Genomic DNA, 18,245 nt, shown 5'->3' on the forward strand with positions numbered 1-18,245 from the left:
GATGAGTTTGGTGGATTTTGAAATTTTAATTGAACTTGAATTTTATGTGTCATACTCTATTATCCTTTTACAAGAGAAAACAGAATGCTATTATTTACAGCCTTGTTTTTTAACGCAGACAAATTAAAAAAGGAAAAATGCTTCAAATCTCACTTGACTTGCAAGACTAAAACTTCACAAACTAAAATGACAAACGTATGATTTGTAAAATACAGTTACGAGTACGTTTTTTTTTTTTTTTCATAACAATCTGTGGTGAAATGTAGTGGGAAATCAGACACATTTTTTTTTTTAAGATGTGATTTTAAAAATAAAAGGCCAAACTTAGGAAATAGAAAAGCACACAAGTTTTAGCAGGGATTTTAAAATATCATTTATAAACTACAAATTCAGGTAATCAGTGATATCAAATAAAAAGTCTTGATGAAGGAGTTGAGGTAATGCATACTTCAGAAAGCCGTTACCAGGCTTTGTGCAAGTCCCTTGCAAGAATTCAACTTTAAGCATTGTATTCTCAAACATTATATCAGGCCAACCTTGGCAATTGCTATATTCTTTTTAAAAATTTACTGGCAGATGTCACCCTAGGTTCCCTAACTTTTAAGGAGAACCTATCCTTCTAATGATTCTCTCACACAGTTTATTGGAACAGGAGATTATATTTAGTAACTAGATCAGGAAATCTCAAACCATGCAGAGGAAATCAGAAACTGTTCACTTACGGCTACCACAGTGACTGCTTCTGAGTGTGGCACAAGCTCAGCCCAAGGCAGCCGGATGAAAGGAGAATCTTAAAGGTGACTCTGGAGAGGAAGTGAGACTGTAGCCCCAAAACTTTCTAGGATAATTCATTTTCACTTCTACCCAGTCAAAACAACTATTGACATCATCAATGAAGTGCTTAAGTCTACCTGGAGGTGGCGTGGGGCAGAGTGAGCATTACAGAGTCCCAGACAAGAGGAGGTGTGCACGAAAAACACTGTCTTCCTGTCAGACCTGTGTCCACCGCCCCAAGCATTGCCCTTCTGGTCCTTTATCAGCCTTTGGCTGTGTCCCTCCTGCTGCTGCCATGGACCACAGCACAGAAAGATAGGGTCCTCCGGAATGGGTGACTGGGTAGAAAGCAATCGGATCTTTAATCACTTTTCCTACTTTATACTTCACACAGTTCTTATTCCTACTTCTGCTTCATGCCTTTCAAACAGAATGTTAGAGGCCTCTTTCAATTTTCATTTCTCAGTCTTTCCCCCATCCCGTTCAGTACTCTAAACTTTGTCAGTTATTTAAAATAACCTTTTACCCCCTCCTCCCCTTCCCAGGATGTTTCAACTTCTCTGGCTCTCTTCCCCATCTTTACCTCCTCCAATTCTTTTCTCCTGGTCCTGGCCTCTTAAATCCGCCCGGGGCTGCCCTCTGCTTGTCTTTTCTCCTCCCATCCCTCGCTGAACCCTTTCACCTCATCCATTCCCTTGTCAGGCTCTCCAGATTCCCGGGCTGTTTGCTGGTGAGAAATCTTTGCTGCAGCGAGGACCGGAGTACCCCGCGCGCAGCCCAGTGGCAGAAGAGGGCTAGGCTGAGAGGAAAGCCAGGACTGTAGGAGAGGGAGGCAGCCTGTCCTCCTCGGGAACCTGCAAGGATGCGGCAGGGGCCCGGGGGCATGGGGAGGTACTAATCCCCCGGAGCCCCCGATTGGGGCTTGCAGACCTGGCGCGTGGGCCAATTTTCTGCCTAGCGCAGCCAGGAAGCAGAGGTGCCAGGAAGATCCAGAGAGGGACGCTGGGGGTGCCCATCCCCAGAGTCGGTCCCTCTGCGAACAGAGGAAGAAAAGAGGAGGGAGTCAGCGAGTGGTGAGAAGGGAAAACCTGTCTCCTGACTGGCTCCGGAGCGTCGGGGAGACTGGGGCGCTCCGGTGAGCACCCAGGGGGTGAAGCCAGCCGAGCGGTGGGCGAGGGGCGTGCGGAGGGAGTGCGCGCTCGGGGAGGGGACGCCAGGAGGGCAGCGTTGCTCCGGGCTGGTGCAGGCTTGGGGGGATGTCGGCTGGTGCGAGCTGGGGACCGCGTGCGGCGGCCGCGGCGCCGGCGGCGCCAGTGTTTGTGTGTATGTGAGAAAGCAAGGGGCGAGCGCGAGTGCGAGTGAGGCAAAGATAGAGCGCATGTCTCATCCCTGCGAGCAGCCACTAGACGCTCCACCACCATCTTTTGCATGTGCAACATTTGCAGCCGGACAGAAAACCTCTCCTAAGGCTATGGAGACTGCGGGAAAAATCTGGCGGCTCGCGATGGATTGCTAAGGGGAAATAGTCATAATCTTAAACCACCGAAACCTCTTTCCTTTTTTCTTTCTTCTTCTTCTTTTTTTTTTTTTTTTTTGGTTGATTTTAATTTTAGCGCCATCGTCTTCAATGCTTCTCTGAACAGCCTTTAGGAAGAGTGCGAGAGAAAGAGAGAGAGCGCGCGCCAGGGAGAGGAGAAAAGAAGATGAGGATTATTTGCAGACAGATTGTCTTGTTATTTTCTGGATTTTGGGGACTCGCCATGGGAGCCTTTCCGAGCAGCGTGCAAATAGGTAAGGTGTGTTCCGATAGGGTGTGCAGGTGGCTGGTTGTAGCAGATATCCGAAAGTGAGTTAAATGAGTTGCTGATAAGCAATTCAGGGAAACCTTCAGCAGTTCCCTTCCCCTCTGTTTCCCTCTTCTTCCTTCCTCTCCTTTACAAAAAGACTTCCTTTTTAGTGCGGGTTCCTTTGGAATACACCCAGGGCAGCCCACCCATCCGTTCTCAAGCCATAGCCCTATTTCCACCTTTGGCTATAGTTGCTTAAGTAGGATTGAAATAAGTTGGGGGAAAGCCTTCGGGGAATTTGGTTGTATTTTGTATGATATTTATTTTCATCTCTTTCTCTAAAGCGTAAAGTGATGTAGAGTTTGTTTAAAAAAGAAAAAAAAAATCCACTTCTTCCCATTCTGGACGCCGCAGCTTTCTTGCTATTACAGAAAGACACTGTTTAGGGAAAAAGACATTTCCACCCGCACTCCCTGCCTTTTCTTGCTACCGGGTAGCAGATTCCAAAGTTAGCTCCCTTTCCAGGAAGCTTCTCCCCTTTTATTTTGTTTTCTTCTTGAAGCTTTTGCCCTTATTTCTCTACCTCGACCCTATTTCCAGGGACACCCTCCATCCTTGGCTTTTCTTGCTATTCTCCTCTACTGTCTTTTAATGGGACGCAGCTATTGAATTTCTTCCAGCTAAGCCCAGCCTCAACACTGCATCATTTCTCGTGGATTGTGCACAAAACGGAGTTAATTAGGCTGAATCCACGAGCTGCAGGAAAATAAAGTTCACTTCTTCTTTCTGATTTCCCTCTTCCCTGTGTGGCACTATATCCCTTCATTTCCGTATTTTAATGTAAATCTCTTTTCTGCTCATCTGCATGCATCTTACAGAGAGATGCCTTGAGGTGGCTGATGTAGCAGTGTGCTGGGAATCAGGGGGAGGGCAAGGGAGAGAAAGGAACATACACTAAATGGTCTCAGAGGTCATTGTGATCATGACACCTTGGGACAAGAAAAGGCTGAGCTGCTCTAAAGACTAACTACTAAGCATGCACCTTAGGGACAAAGGGCAGTCTCCCTAGATGTGGCAAGTATAGCTCTTTAATTGTATGTGCTTGTGAATGGCAGTAGATTTGACTGTGCTTGGGGTGGGTATAATGTTTACAAGAGGAAACATTGAATGTGCTTTTCCTGCTGTTTTTAATAGGTGGTCTCTTCATCCGAAACACAGATCAGGAATACACTGCTTTTCGATTAGCAATTTTTCTTCATAACACCAGCCCCAATGCGTCGGAAGCTCCTTTTAATTTGGTACCTCATGTGGACAACATTGAGACAGCCAACAGTTTTGCTGTAACAAATGCCTGTAAGTAAAACATAAGTTATGAAAAATGAGAAGAGAATTAAAACCAAGCAATAGAGTCCTCTTCCTCTTTGTTATTATTTAATTTTTTTTAGAAAGAATTTCAAGATTCCCACAGTTGCCTGGTTTCAGGACAAATCAGAGTTGAAAACAAGACTTCATCTCCGGGATATTTAGCTGGTTTCTTTTCTTTTCTTTAATTTATTTACGTTCTTTAATTTAATTTCTTTAATTTATTTTTCTTTTCTTTCTTCTCTTCCCTTTCTTTGCTTCTTCCTGACTTTCTCTTTTATTCATTACCTGTCTGGATCATCCAAGTTAAATTCTCCTTTAACATTTTAGTGTTATTCCTATCATCTGAATGTCAATTTAGTGAAAACTGTGCTCAAGCTAGTTTTTTATTCTGTTGCTTTGGTTTTTCTTATTTGTTTTTCACTTGAGTAAGCATAGGTCTTGCATTTAAAGAAGACACATGCTCTTTTACACTGATGAAGGCCATGGAAAGCTTGCTAATAGTGAGAAAAAGAGGGGAGTGGTGATGTCGAGGATATATATTTGAGTCGGTTGGTTGACGCTGCAGATGATCTGGTGATGTCACTTGAGGCTGCCCTGCCCTTATATTCTGAGTTGTAAATGTCTCTTACTATCACGTAATGCATATATCCTGTGGATATAACTCCATGAATCCTTACTTTGATGCCAAATCACATTAGGCTCCCATCCACCTGAATTCACCAAGCAACCCAGCTTTATCTATTATCCCACACAATGAAACTAAACGGGTGAGCTCACCTAATGCCATAAGAAAGCAGTTGTACAATTCCTTCTACTCTTACCAGGATAATGTATAATTTAATGTAAAAAAAAATACAATCAACTCTGCATATTAGTTTAAAACACATTGAAACATGATCAGTCAATAGCAGTTGTATTGCCTTTTCCTTCTGGAAGGAAGTGCATGTTTCAAATACCTCCTCACATTTCTATGCTAATTTACCAATGTTCTAAATTAATAAATTCAGGTAATGACTATAGATTTTTTAAGAAGTAGGAATAGTTTCTACATAAAATTTTACATGTTTTCACAGTTAATAAAATGTTCAAGCTGAATTGTAAAGCCTTTTTGTCGTATCAAGTTGGGTACATTTTTATTTAAAATTCTTTCAGTACAAGAAAGTGTACTGAACAAAGAAACTAGTGAAATTGAAAACAGTGTTTTTAAATTTGTCTGGAGGACATCTGTTTCATCAACTTAAATTATTTAATTTGTGTGTGTCGGCTGTTAATTCATCTAGCAGATAATATGATTAATTTCTCTTAATTTTTGTTGTCTAACTGTTAATTCTTTTTAGAACTTAGTTTCATGAGGAGCTTGAAGCATGTGTCACTTTTGCAAAGTGTAGAATTACACTGTTTTTCAGGAAGGCTATAGATTCTATGAGTTGCTACTTAATTTTTAAAAATCTCTTGACATATTTGGTGATAAAATCAATATTGCATTAAAGCAAAAGGGAGTCATTTTTAATCTGAAGTACACATAAATTAGAACAAGGTTTGTGGGTAGTCCTTTTGGTAAAATTCCTCAGTTATTAGTTTTATGTTCTGAGTTTTAAAAGGGATGTCAGCATTCTAAGTAGTTCTAAGGAAAGCATTCTTGTTAATACATAAATATTATTTGTTTATTTAAGTATTTATTTCATGTCTCTCCTAAGATTCTGTCAGTACAAATCATACTACCTTTAAAAATAATCTATGATCCAAATACATGTGAAAGTACTTCATCAATAGTAATTATTTTAAAATATTAATTATTATTATTGAATTTTGAAAGATTTCCTTACAAGTGGCAGATATATCTGTTTTATTTTGATTCATTTTTACAAATTAAGATCTTAAATATTCTAAAGTTTGTATTGTGACTTCCAATGTAAACTATATGAGGCTAATCCTCTTTTCCTCCTTTTTGTTTGTTAACCTCATTTGGGATAATTGTAACTAGTATTATTTTATTTATGTAATGAAAATATATGTGAAATCAAGTGTTAATGCTAAAGGACTTGTAAACATGATAAATATTAGCAAGTTGCATACAGAATTAAAAAGTAGAAAAAATATGAAACATAGAGTATGCTGTTCTTTAACATATAAGGATTGAGAAAATTGACACGAGTAAACTTTAAGTCTGTTTATTTAGAATCCAAGTATAATGCAGTATTAGTGATCTAATATTTGTTATAATCACATACAATTGATTTTGCGTACGTTTAAAATTTTTTTGAGAAAACAAATTGTAAATAAGGAGAAAACATTTTCTAGCAGAGAAAAGGAAAGTTAATTTGACAAATGAGTATGCTGAACATCCTTAAGGCAAATCTAAGCAGAATTTGGGAAAAAAATCAATAGTCAGAGTGTGGGTCAGGTGATTGGTGTTTGTTGAATGGACTGACCAAGACCATACAGACTCGTGATTTTCCAATCTAATTAAAGGTAAAATGTAAGCAGTAAACATAAGGCAACCTCATTTATCAAGCTCTATGCCTTTGAGTAAAAAAGGGTAAAAATAGGTCTTGAAATTTAATATTCTAGAGAATTTACATGAAACTTACTCCTCACCATGAGATGGACTGGATTTTTAAATTTGTAATGTTAGATTAAATATGAAGACATAATATGTAGCTGGTTAAGTTTATTTTAGTCATGATATTTCTACAGTGGTTCCTTGTAAAACTGCAGGATCTGGTCTTTCTGTGAATAAGGGCCATTAAACAGTATATTATATGTTTAATTATTTTGTGGAATGTATACTCAAAAAAAAGACAAAGAATAAAGAGTGTTGGTTATCTAGAGAACAGCTTATTTAATGCTGGTTCATCTGCCTCAAAACTAAATTAGTGCTCTAAGGATACTATGGTAAGATAAACTATTCTGTGTATAGAGTTTACATACTTATAAGTCTAAACCTAATTAATTTAAACTTATAATTTTGGGTATAAATTCCACATTCCTGAGGAGGGAAAAATTTTGGCTTACAGTTTATTCCAATTATTCTATTGTTGGAAAGTCACACTTTGATGAATATTAAACTAAAATTATGTGAAATACAGATAATACAAAATTATGACCTATAACAATAACAAAAAAAAGTGAGTGTAATAGCCCTTGTAGTCAAATTTCAAGATGTAATTACAAGTATACATTTTTGTTGCGGTGTATCCGAAATATGAAGTATGACACAATGGACATTTAAAACATAAATTTAATATAGGCAACCTTCTTTAATTAAAACGTCATACTGTTGCATCACAGGTATATAACAAAATATGCTAGTTTAATTGCATATGTCCAACACAAAACAATTTGAGATAACTCAAAAGCTGGCTGTTTTCTCATATTTTTCAATAGTTAATGGATAGAAATATTTTGATTTGGGGATGATATATGTTCAGTTTGACCAGAAGTAATAACGAAAATACTAAATTAGTCCATCTCCAAATTTTGCAAAAGATAAATATATTTCAGTCATTTTGATTATTAGTTTAATTCAGCTACATTAGAAATCCTGTAAAAGAATCAGCCCTTTAAAAAGGCAGTCCCTGTCCAATGTAATCCAGAAATATTCAGATTCTGAAACGAGTCATTTAAATCTCAGATGGCAATAGGAAGTACCAATAGAATGGATCAAGTACACATGTATCGTCACCTTGATGAAATAATAATAGAATTTTATAGACTATTTTCAACTTTTTAAATTTTGATAGAAAGGACTAATTGATTAACATTTTTTCTTGTTTTAAAGAGTGATATTTTTTACCTTGTTCTCTTTTTCTAGCTAGAATCATTTTATTCAATTGTTTAATAGATAATGGATTGAAAAGGTAAAAATCACAAATAGAACCAATATTATGCCCTAGTAATGATGAAAAAGCTGTTCTTTTTTAAGTTAAATATGAATTCTGTGTGGACGATTTATTTGTGGACTCTTAAGTATCCAAAATGAGCAGTACTTTACAAAGTACTTGTAAAAGTAAAGTATATGTAAAATAAAGTTGTTTACTTAATTTAAATACATTGAAAATGTGACACTAAACTTAGTAGGCTCTGCAGGATTTTCCACTTATAAAGTAGGTACTTAATAATAACTCACTGAATATAAGTGTACTAAATAACATAATTTTTTTTTTTAATTCAACTATGTTTAAATATTTATGCACATTTTCTCTTCCAGGATCATGAAGTCCTAAAAGGGCATTCTAAGAGTTTACATTGGACTAATATAATAATCTTAAACATGCTAAAGATAAAATTCAGATGACTTGACCTGCAAAGTTGGTAGTAAAGAAATACCAGAATTAAATAGTATTTGACCTTTGCCTACATTTAGGAAAATGAGTGATGTGACTCAACTGTGATTCCCATTGACCTTTCTTGTTTTGAATTGGTAGCAAGCTTCTAAGTTGATTTTAAATAATTATTTAGTTTTATATGTTTTCTCTCTTACCTTGATTTTTCATCCTGAGATTGACAAAGATATGAGTCATATTCTTACAGTTTTTGTCTTTCTTAAGTGATAGAATGATGCATAATTTGTATATATTTGATGTATTTTAGAGTTGTCATAGGATGAAGCTTTCATAAAGCTGTCAAAAAAATTCCTAATTTTTTTCAATCTGGAAAGTGTTATTTCTCAAGGAGGAAATATTTTACTTCCTGACATTGGGAAATATATATATATATATGGATAAAATCTATGTATAAGATTTTATATGGATAAAATCTTATTAGAGTAATGTTATTATTGTTCTGGATTTTAAAATGAAGGATAAATAACAATACACCTTACACTTTATGACAACCCATAGATTTTTTAAAACCATAGATGTGTGTGTATCTATATATATATTTATATATTTTTAAATATATATATATGATTTTATTTGACCTCAAGCTAATCTTACAGTGAGACAGTCTGAAAAGAAAGTAATTATGTTCTAGTTAAGACAGCTTTGGTACAAAGGATTTACTTTACTTTCCAAAGACTCTCTGGTAGTAGACTACAAAGCCAGAGCTTGAACCAATTCTTATACCTACTATCCTAGTACTTTTGCCAGAAGGCCATAAGGGTGTAGAAAAGATAACATCTATATTGAGCCTGCCTGAATTAAGAAAGAAAAAGGAATTACCATTTATCTTTTCTCTAATTAATTGCAACATTTTGAAGAAAACAGGGCAAAACAGTTGTAGGCAACTTATTCATGAATCACATGATAGTGAATGACAGAGCAAAGGCTGAAGTCATATTACGTAATGAAATCATCCATTCATTCATTAGACGAGATAATGAATTATCCATTTACTCATTAAACATATTTATCAAGAGCAACTCTATTCAAGACATTATGTTAGCAGCTGGCAACACAAAAACTTATAAGAGTAGTTGCTGACCTTAAGGAGCTGATAGTCCAGTGGGAAAGACAGATAAATCAGTTATTACAGTAAAGATTACAGTACAATATGGTAAAGTACTATGACAGAGAAATATTGCTAGGAGAGGGATGGACAGGGAAACGGGAAGGATAATTACACCAAACTTGGCATGGCATCCTAAGGATGACACTGCATGATCTGGTGTTAAGATCTAGTTGAGTCATTTGAAAAAGAACAAGGAAGGAGAGCATGCCTCGTCAAAGGAGCAGTGAATGAGGAGACACCAAGTTGTGGGAGAGCCAAGCATCTTTGAGCCATTGAACATGGATTAGTCTGGCAGTAGTATTGAATGGAGGAGGGGAGGTGTGCTAAGGGGTGGGACTGTAGATCTCAGAGGTTATGTAGCTGTGGTCAGGATACTCTTCTGAATACAAAGAGGGGCCCATAAATGATTGGAATACAATTAATGACATTTATAAAGAACAGGCTACGTTGCAAGAGGGAGAATGAATTGGAAGAGGACAAAATGGGACAAAAAAGACCGGTTGACTGAGTCTTAAAGTAATACTATTGAGAATAATGGCTGCTGAGATAAAAGTGGAAGCATGGAGGAAAGAGAAAAGCACACAGATCCAATGCAGAATTTTTGATGGAACTTCATGATTGGTTGGATGTCTGTGTGGGAGGGTGCAGGGGAAGTGTGATAAAAATAAAAGATGTTTTTCCAGTCTTCTGGCTTGGGCTTTAGATAGTGAGTAAAGAAGCAACGCACAGAAGGAGCAGATCTGAGTGGGGAGGGTGACTTTACAATGGACTTACTGATTTTGAGGTGTTAAAAATACATCCAAAGGGGGATGTGCAGTAGAGGTTTGGACATGTGTGTCTGGAGCTTTTGAGTTCAGTCTGAGCTGAAGACAGATGATCAGTGAGCCTTGGAGACTTGGAAGTGAATGAGATCACCCAAAGAGAGCAGAAGCAGTGCAAAGAGTGCTGAGAATCAAACCCTAGGAAGAACCAATGTTTGAGGCGAAGAGGGAGGAAACAGGTAAAACAAGAAAGGCTGAGGACAAGGGGTCACAGAATTCAGAGGAAAATGAGGCAAGAGTAATTTAATAGAAGCCAAAAGACAGGGAAACTATCAAGTAAACAGTGCTCAACCTTGTTGACAACTGCAGAGTTTAAAGAAAGAATTGCAAAGATAATTGTAATATCTTCAACATAGGTCTTTCCTTTTCTTTTCAGAATGTTCTTTTGTATTTGGCCAGGAAAACAAAAAGCAACCCCATAAAGATTCTAATACTACATAGGTTTTTGGATATATTGGCCTAGAATGTTCTTTTGCTTAGAGATATGGAGAGAGAATCTCCTCTGGAGTTTTGAGCCAGATGAGTTTGAATTGGCAGCCTAATCGTGGGCAAGTTACTTAACACTTATGAGTCTCGATTTCCTAGTCTGTTAACACAGATGTATCACATATATCACATATAAATTTTATGAATATTAGAAAATAATTTGGAAAATATTCCACATATAGTTAGAAATCAGTTATATCTCCATTTCATTTTCTATGTCATATGGAAATTGTATGTCTGAGCCAATTTTAACATTTCAAGTTATTTATATTTTATATTTATGTTTTTTAAAGTCATTTTAAATAGATTTTTTGATATTTCATAGAAAATGTTTTGACTTCTCACTGAATTGTTAATTTTAAATCATGTAAACAAGTCTAAAGCCATATTTGTCGAAATTATTTTTAAGTCTTAAGAGAGGGTAAATTTATCTAAGATCTTTGGGCCATTCAGAGAGAGGATTGTTTCATTGATAGATTAAAGGAGGTCAATGAATTCTCCTAATTTTATGCAAAATTGTGTGTACTTGTGCACAGTGTGTGTGTGTTTACAGAGACACAATCAAACTTTTGAACAGCTTCTCAATGAGTTCCAGTCACAAAAAAGGCCCAGTACTTCAGCCCTAAAGGAGCCACACATAAATTAGATGAACAAAAAGCTCTTCATTCCCCATCTTCATCATTTTGGAAGCAGAATAGATTTTAGCCTTGAAACTAACCAGGAATTTTTTTTTAATGAAATCCATCTCCACTACCTTCTTCCTTAACATAGAAAATGATCAGTGTGTCTTAGCTGGAAAACCCCTTGGCTTGGTCCTCTGCCTTTCACATTGTCATCTTATAATTTTTATTCATTCTCTTACTACCCAAAGTGTTACATATTCTACATCAGCTCTTTCTATTTTTATTACCATTTACTTTTCCCTACCATCACCACTCCTGGAACACTGTGTTCTTGAAGGTCATCAGTGACTTACAAATTAGTAAATCCAATTGTTATTTCTTATGCCTCGTTGTCTCAGAATAGTTTGCAGGATTTGACATTGCTGACAACTCCTTGTTCTTTGAAACTCATTCCTCCTCTTGTCATAATAATAACTACTATAATGAGTACTGTGTACCAGATTTTGTGATCTCAGTTTTTACAAAACTCAAAAGTAGGCATTTTATTGCTATCATTTTATAGATGAAGAACCTGAAGATTTGCATAGCTTAGAAAATTTGTCTAAGATGACAAAGTATCCAGGGCATCTGAATTTAAAGTCAGTTTTCTTAGCCAATACAGGATTTGCCTGCCATTCATACCACAGTATCTTGATCAGTACAGTATTGACAAAATGCCCAACATTCAGTGTGACTGTCGCTGGTTAACTCTTTTTTTTTTTTTTTTCTTTTTTGAGACGGAATCTCACTCTGTCTCCCAGCTGGAGTGCAGTGGCCGGATCTCAGCTCACTGCAAGCTCCGCCTCCCGGGTTTACACCATTCTCTTGCCTCAGCCTCCCAAGTAGCTGGGACTACAGACGCCCGCCACTTCGCCTGTCTAGCTTTTTGTATTTTTTAGTAGAGACGGGGTTTCACCGTGTTAGCCAGGATGGTCTCGATCTCCTGACCTCGTGATCCGCCCGTCTCGGCCTCCCAAAGTGCTGGGATTAGAGGCTTGAGCCACCGTGCCCGGCGCTGGTTAACTCTTAATTCTGATATCAAGATGCTTTTCTTAAAGTTACCTCTGTCACAACTTTTACTTACCCCAACAAATATGGACATACTGATTTTTCTATGTGGTTTGTAACGCAGCACAAAAATTTCAGAATCCTAAATGGTAACACCCCCATTACTTTATATTGCCAAATTCATGTCATAAACACAACCAACTGTAAAAACAACTAAACGACTCTTTTAACTGTTATGTAAACAGTGTTGGATGCTTCATTAGTTGGCCAGCCTACATATTTTTATAGCAAAATTATTTGATTTCGGGATAACTGCAGATATTCAAAACTATTTTTCAGAATGCTTCACTTAGATAGTCACTGAGCTATCAAGGATTTTGTTTCTATTTTTTTGGGGGGTCGTATTTTTGGATTTCAAATAAATATGGTGATGAGTGTCCTAAAGAACACCACACTACCTCCAAATTGCTCAGTTTTAGAGCATCATCAGGTGCCTCTGACTTAAGAAAACTGTTGACATTGTCAATAAAAAGTTTAATGCTATGTTAGAAATAAAAGATAACAAATATTTGAGATATATTCCTTCTTTCAATAAGCCACTCTGTTTTTCCAGAAATAGCAAAAATTATACTATAAGCTGTAATCACTATGTGCTTATTTTTGTTGCTGGTATGTTTATTCCAAAATGAGCAGACCTTAAATATATTATGCCCTGTGATTTTCCCATTTTTTATATTTGTATCTTAAAACTCACACTTACTTGTAAAAATTTCAAATTCTTCAGAAATCTTAAAAAGTTAGAATATTCCTTAATCTCAGCACTTGGAGCTAATCAGACTAAACAGTTTGCTACAGATCTTTCCAGACTTTTTTTTTCTGTATGGACCTGGAGAAACAGAGAGTACTCTAAACATAAGCTTCTAGTATATATCTAGAAACAAAAGTATTTAATAGATAATATTTTATAGCTATATCTTATTAATGGTTTATTTCTGTTAATCATAAAAGGTATTCTTTTGATATTTAAGAACTGCTTCATTTTCTTGTACTGCTGCATAACATGCCATGGTATGAATTTTCTATTATTAATGTACTCAGTCCCCTCGGGATCAACATTTAGGTCTTTGATATTACATTCAGGTCTTTGATATTACAAACTAAACAACAGTAAAACTTCCTGTACCTGAGTGACTATTCCTGCAAGATCAATTCCTGGAGGTGAAATTGCTGTATCAAATAATTTAGATTTATGCTTTTAATAAATATTCTTTTCAAAATTTATTTAAATTTACAACCAATATGTGAGAATAATTTTTTTCTATTACTTGCCAACAGTAATGATTATCAGTTTTTTGAATCTTTGCTTGTCCTGATGAGTGAGGATGATTTCTCATTGCTGCTTTAATTTACACATTTTTGGTTAATTAGGAGGCTTAGACAATTTTCTCTTATTTATCAGATCTGTGTCCTTCTTTCTCTGTTCTTTTCCTTTGCAAATGTTTCCTTTTTCAGTTGTGAGAGTGTTTTACATACTATAGAAATTAACCCTTTGTCATATATGTTGCAAATTATTTTTCCACTTTCCCTTTGGCTTCCAGATTCATTTATGATGTCTTTTGCCACACAAACATTTAAATTTTTATTTAGCCAAATTTGTGACTCATTTTCTTTATGGCTTCAGGGTGTTGTGTTAGCATAAAAAAGGCATTCCTAGACTTACAACTATAAAAATGTTATTCTACTTTTTTTCTAACATCTTTATAATTTTTAATTTTATATTTGTAACACTAACTCTTCTGAAATTTATTTTCTTACATTAGAAACTGATCATTGTGAGGTTTTTTGGTGCTATTTATTTGCATAAGCTGCTCTTTTAAAAGTGCTTTGAACTGCTACATTTGTGCAAAACCGATGCTCTTTTTTGACTGAATTTGAGCTTGGACAGAAATTCTGCTCTTTATCTTCTGAAGCCCTCCTATTTGTTGTTCTTCACTTATTTACTCCTTTCTGATACTCTTGCTCCTTCTATTATTTCCTTCTTTTTTCTTTCTTCTGATTGTCACTCACCACCTGATCAAATCCCCTTGCCTCTCCCTCCAGAATACATTACATTTTCACTTTCTCCATCTCTATTTCACCCTCCATGTTCAAATCAATGGTTCTACTTTACTTTTTTTACTTATATGAATTTATGAGGTAGAGATGCAATTTTGTTATATGTATAGATTGTGTAGTGATGAAGTCAGGGCATTTAGAGTATACATCACCTGAATAACGTGCATTGTACTCATTAAGTAATTTATTATCATCCACGCTTCTCCAACCCCCCCCATTATTCAGAGTCTACAATGTCTATTAGTCCAAACTCAATTGTCCATGAGTACACATCGCTTAGATCCCACTTATAAATGAGTGCATGTAATATTTGACTTCCTGTGTCTGACTTGTTTCACTTAAGATAATGACCTCTAGTTCCATCTATGTTGCTGAAAACAACACAATTTCATTCTTTTTTATGGTCAAGTAATATTCCATTGTTTTACACACACACACACACACACACACACACACACACACATATATATATACACACACCATATTTTCCTTATCCAGTCCTCCACTGATGAACACTTAGATTGATTCAATGATGTTGCTGTTGTGAATAGCCCTGTGATAAACATGTGAGTGCAGGTATCTTTATAATGATTTATTTTCCTGTGTATAGATACCCAGAAATGGGATTGCTGGATCAAAGGCTAGAACTATTTTTTGTTCTCGAACGAAAAGTTGTTCTAATTTCCATTCCCAATTGGTACTACTTTAATAATTTCATAATTAATCTCCTGCTTCTGCTTTTTACCTTTCTCCATCTACTTAACATATTTGAGCGAGGGGTACCCTTCTGAATTTATAAATCAGAGACTGTTACTTTTGTACCTAGAACCCTCCAATGACTTTTCATTGTTTTAAAATAAAATTCCAACTCTTTACCATGGTCCTGCATGAACTGACTCTTGCCTACTTCTTTGTCTTGTTCACCATTCTGGGGTCCACTCTGGTATGCCCTTGTATCTGCCATTCCCTTTTATTGGACTCCTCCAATTCAGTTATTTGCCTAACTAGAGTTTTCTGAACCTTTAAGACTCAGGTTAAATGTCACCATCTCAGAAAACTTGGCTGGCTAACCTCTGTAGCCTAATGTATCCCACACCAAAACACCAATCACTCTATATCAAATTGCCAACGTAATGATCATCTTGGCTTTTTTTGGTCACAATCTGTAACTATTATTTCCAAATATTTGTTTACCTATTTATCATCTATATTCCTCATTAGAATAAAAACTTACAGAGCTGTGTCTTACTTTTTAAACACTCTGTCCTCATAACCTCTCACAATGTTTGGTGCAAAATAGGAATCAGTAAATATCTTTGAATAAATGAATGAGAAATCGGTGGTGAGTTTTCTCTTCATTCATCTTTGGGGTATCCTTCAAATAGCTAACACTTTTCCTGTGTTATATTAGTGAAAAGTCAAGTGAAGGATATGAAGACAGTGGGATAGTAGATCCAAAATAAATGTTACATATTTTGTTTATCTTAAGCATTTTTTCTCATTTGTTCCTGTTAAATTCAATTTAACATATGAGCTGAGTATAAGGAAAATATATCCTAGAAGAAAGAAGTTAGGACTGTTAATGCAAATTGACGTACATTGTGCTGGTCAGATTGTACTTTGATAAATTTAAATCTGATAGAAGATAAATTCTAGGTGCATATAACATTTAGTGTCTGCTGAAAAAATAAATTGAAAATGCTTATACAAACCACTTTCAAAGTAGGAGAAAGCCCTTTTGGGAAGCCCAGGTGAACTAGCAAGCACACTCAGGAGAATCCCATCTGTTCAGACATTGGCTGCTTCCTCAGCACTTCTTGGAATTAGGAAGCTCTTGGAAAGAGTGGGTTAGAGTCAGATGTATGACGTTATTCCTTTCAGTTCTTGATCATCTACATTGCACCTTCTATAGTAAATCTCACGAGCAATTTGTTAGTTTTCATAACCCTTTATTCCCTCCTTATTTGAAATTAGGTTATCCTTGGTTAATTACTTAATCTTTAACTATGTATACAGTCTTTCCTAGGCAAGTTTGAAAGGGAATTCATCTCTTTTTGTTCCAAAAATTTAACATCAATACAAAGTGATCCCTTTTTTCCTCCCAAAAAAACATGCATGTCTCCTCCTTTCTTAATAGGAAGTTTGTTAAGTCAAAATGTTACTTTATCTTCTCTGACAACTAGGAAGCTCATTTCCAAGTTTACTATTTAGTAATAACACTATTCCTCATTTTAAACATTTTTAGTTGTTTTTACGTCTTTGATTTTTCTAAAATCATTTTATATATGTATATGTAAGACATATGTATACAAGTATTACATATAGAATATATATATCTTTAGACTATGCACATTATTTTTGGAAAGTAGCACAGAGATACTGTGATTATAAATTTAAAAATGTCTATGTGATATCCCATTCAACACAGATGTTGGTCAGATTTTGTTTAAATAATCAAATTTCCTTTTTGGTAGTCTCTGTATCTTGTATACGCCTTGGAAGATAGAGAGACAGAGAGAGAGGCAGACAGACAGACAGACATATATAGGCAGATAGATAGATAACCTGTCAACACTATTAGACTGTGAGTTCCGTGACAACGAAGATGATACCATATTAAAAACTCTATCATGAGGGCCTATTACAGTGTCTGGAACATTAATGTTCTGTACGCATATGTTTGCAGACTGTTTGTTGGAGGAAGTAGGGGAGAAAGAGAGAGAGACTGTTTCTTGATTGGATATCTATAACAACAAATTCTTAGCCAGAATTGAATAACACAAAACAAATCTGGTTACTCTTCTTATGACTCACACTCATCACATTTTTAAAAAACAGGTATCACACATCCCTTTAGTGCTTTCTCAAGCTAAATAACATTTCTTTACATAACATAGTTTCTAAAACCTTTAACATCCAAATTCTGGCATTCTGGTTGTCCCCTGAACTTACTGAAATTTTGTTGAAATATAATAACTGAAATGAACTCCCACAATACGCTCCTGTTAGGATCAGTATAGAATTAAACTCCACATTCCTGACACTCATGATTATGGCCTAACCTGATCTGTCTGGATGGGAATATTACTTCCAACTATTTAGGCATTATACATATAAAGAGTAGCTCAAGATTATTTGGGTCTTAATTATTCAGTTACATCACTATATTGGTTCCTGTTAAGTCTATGCTCACACTCTGCTCTTTTTCCACACGAATTGCTACAAACTAACCTCTCCATAGAACATTTTTAAAAATTCACAGTGAGAGATCGTTTTTTATGTTCACTCTTAAAATTTAATTTGTTTGGAAACATCTAGACCATCCTCAATCTTAATTCAACTAGCTATAAACTATTTTAAATTCTGTTGGACTCTTTACTATATGATTATCTACATTTCTGATTAAAATGCAGAACAGGCTGTGATATAGGATAGATGTGGGATGATGCCAGGATATGAATGAATACATTTTAGGTACATGTGGGCAGTTACATGTGGATTCTTTTAAAAATAATTAATTTGATCAAATTTCTCCATATTGTTCATAATAGTTGCCATTTCACTACACTGGTAAACCTTGTAAACTAAAACAAACATAAGAGCCGTGAAATCTTGGGGAAATATTTCAATGCAACTACACTGGATAAAGGAAAGCACACACATACACACACACACACACACACACACATACACCCGGCACTCAGATTGAAAAGAAAGGACAGAAGATATATAACAAATAATTCACATTGGAACAAATAAATAAGCCCAGTAAA

At 35.7% G+C, this 18,245-nt stretch overlaps 1 protein-coding gene across 6 annotated transcripts in view; it reads left to right on the forward strand.

Annotated features, from left to right (window-relative positions):
- Nucleotides 1-1,097: 1,097 nt before the first annotated feature.
- GRIA4 (glutamate receptor, ionotropic, AMPA 4) overlaps nt 1,098-18,245 on the forward strand; it is a 371,925-nt gene continuing 354,777 nt past the window's right edge. For 3 of the 6 annotated variants that reach the window (XM_011926652.1, XM_011926649.1, XM_011926653.1), the window contains exons 1-3: nt 1,098-1,909; nt 2,388-2,565; nt 3,756-3,914. In XM_011926652.1, the coding sequence (XP_011782042.1) occupies nt 2,478-2,565; nt 3,756-3,914 (247 nt within the window). In that variant the 5' untranslated portion in view covers nt 1,098-1,909; nt 2,388-2,477. Of the gene's footprint in view, nt 1,910-1,975; nt 2,566-3,755; nt 3,915-18,245 lie in introns of those variants that run through there. The other 3 variants (XM_011926651.1, XM_011926650.1, XR_001000109.1) reach the window with 3 other exon arrangements.

The sequence above is a fragment of the Colobus angolensis genome, unplaced genomic scaffold (assembly GCF_000951035.1).
Source record: "Colobus angolensis palliatus isolate OR3802 unplaced genomic scaffold, Cang.pa_1.0 Scaffold7, whole genome shotgun sequence".
Lineage (NCBI taxonomy): Eukaryota > Metazoa > Chordata > Mammalia > Primates > Cercopithecidae > Colobus > Colobus angolensis.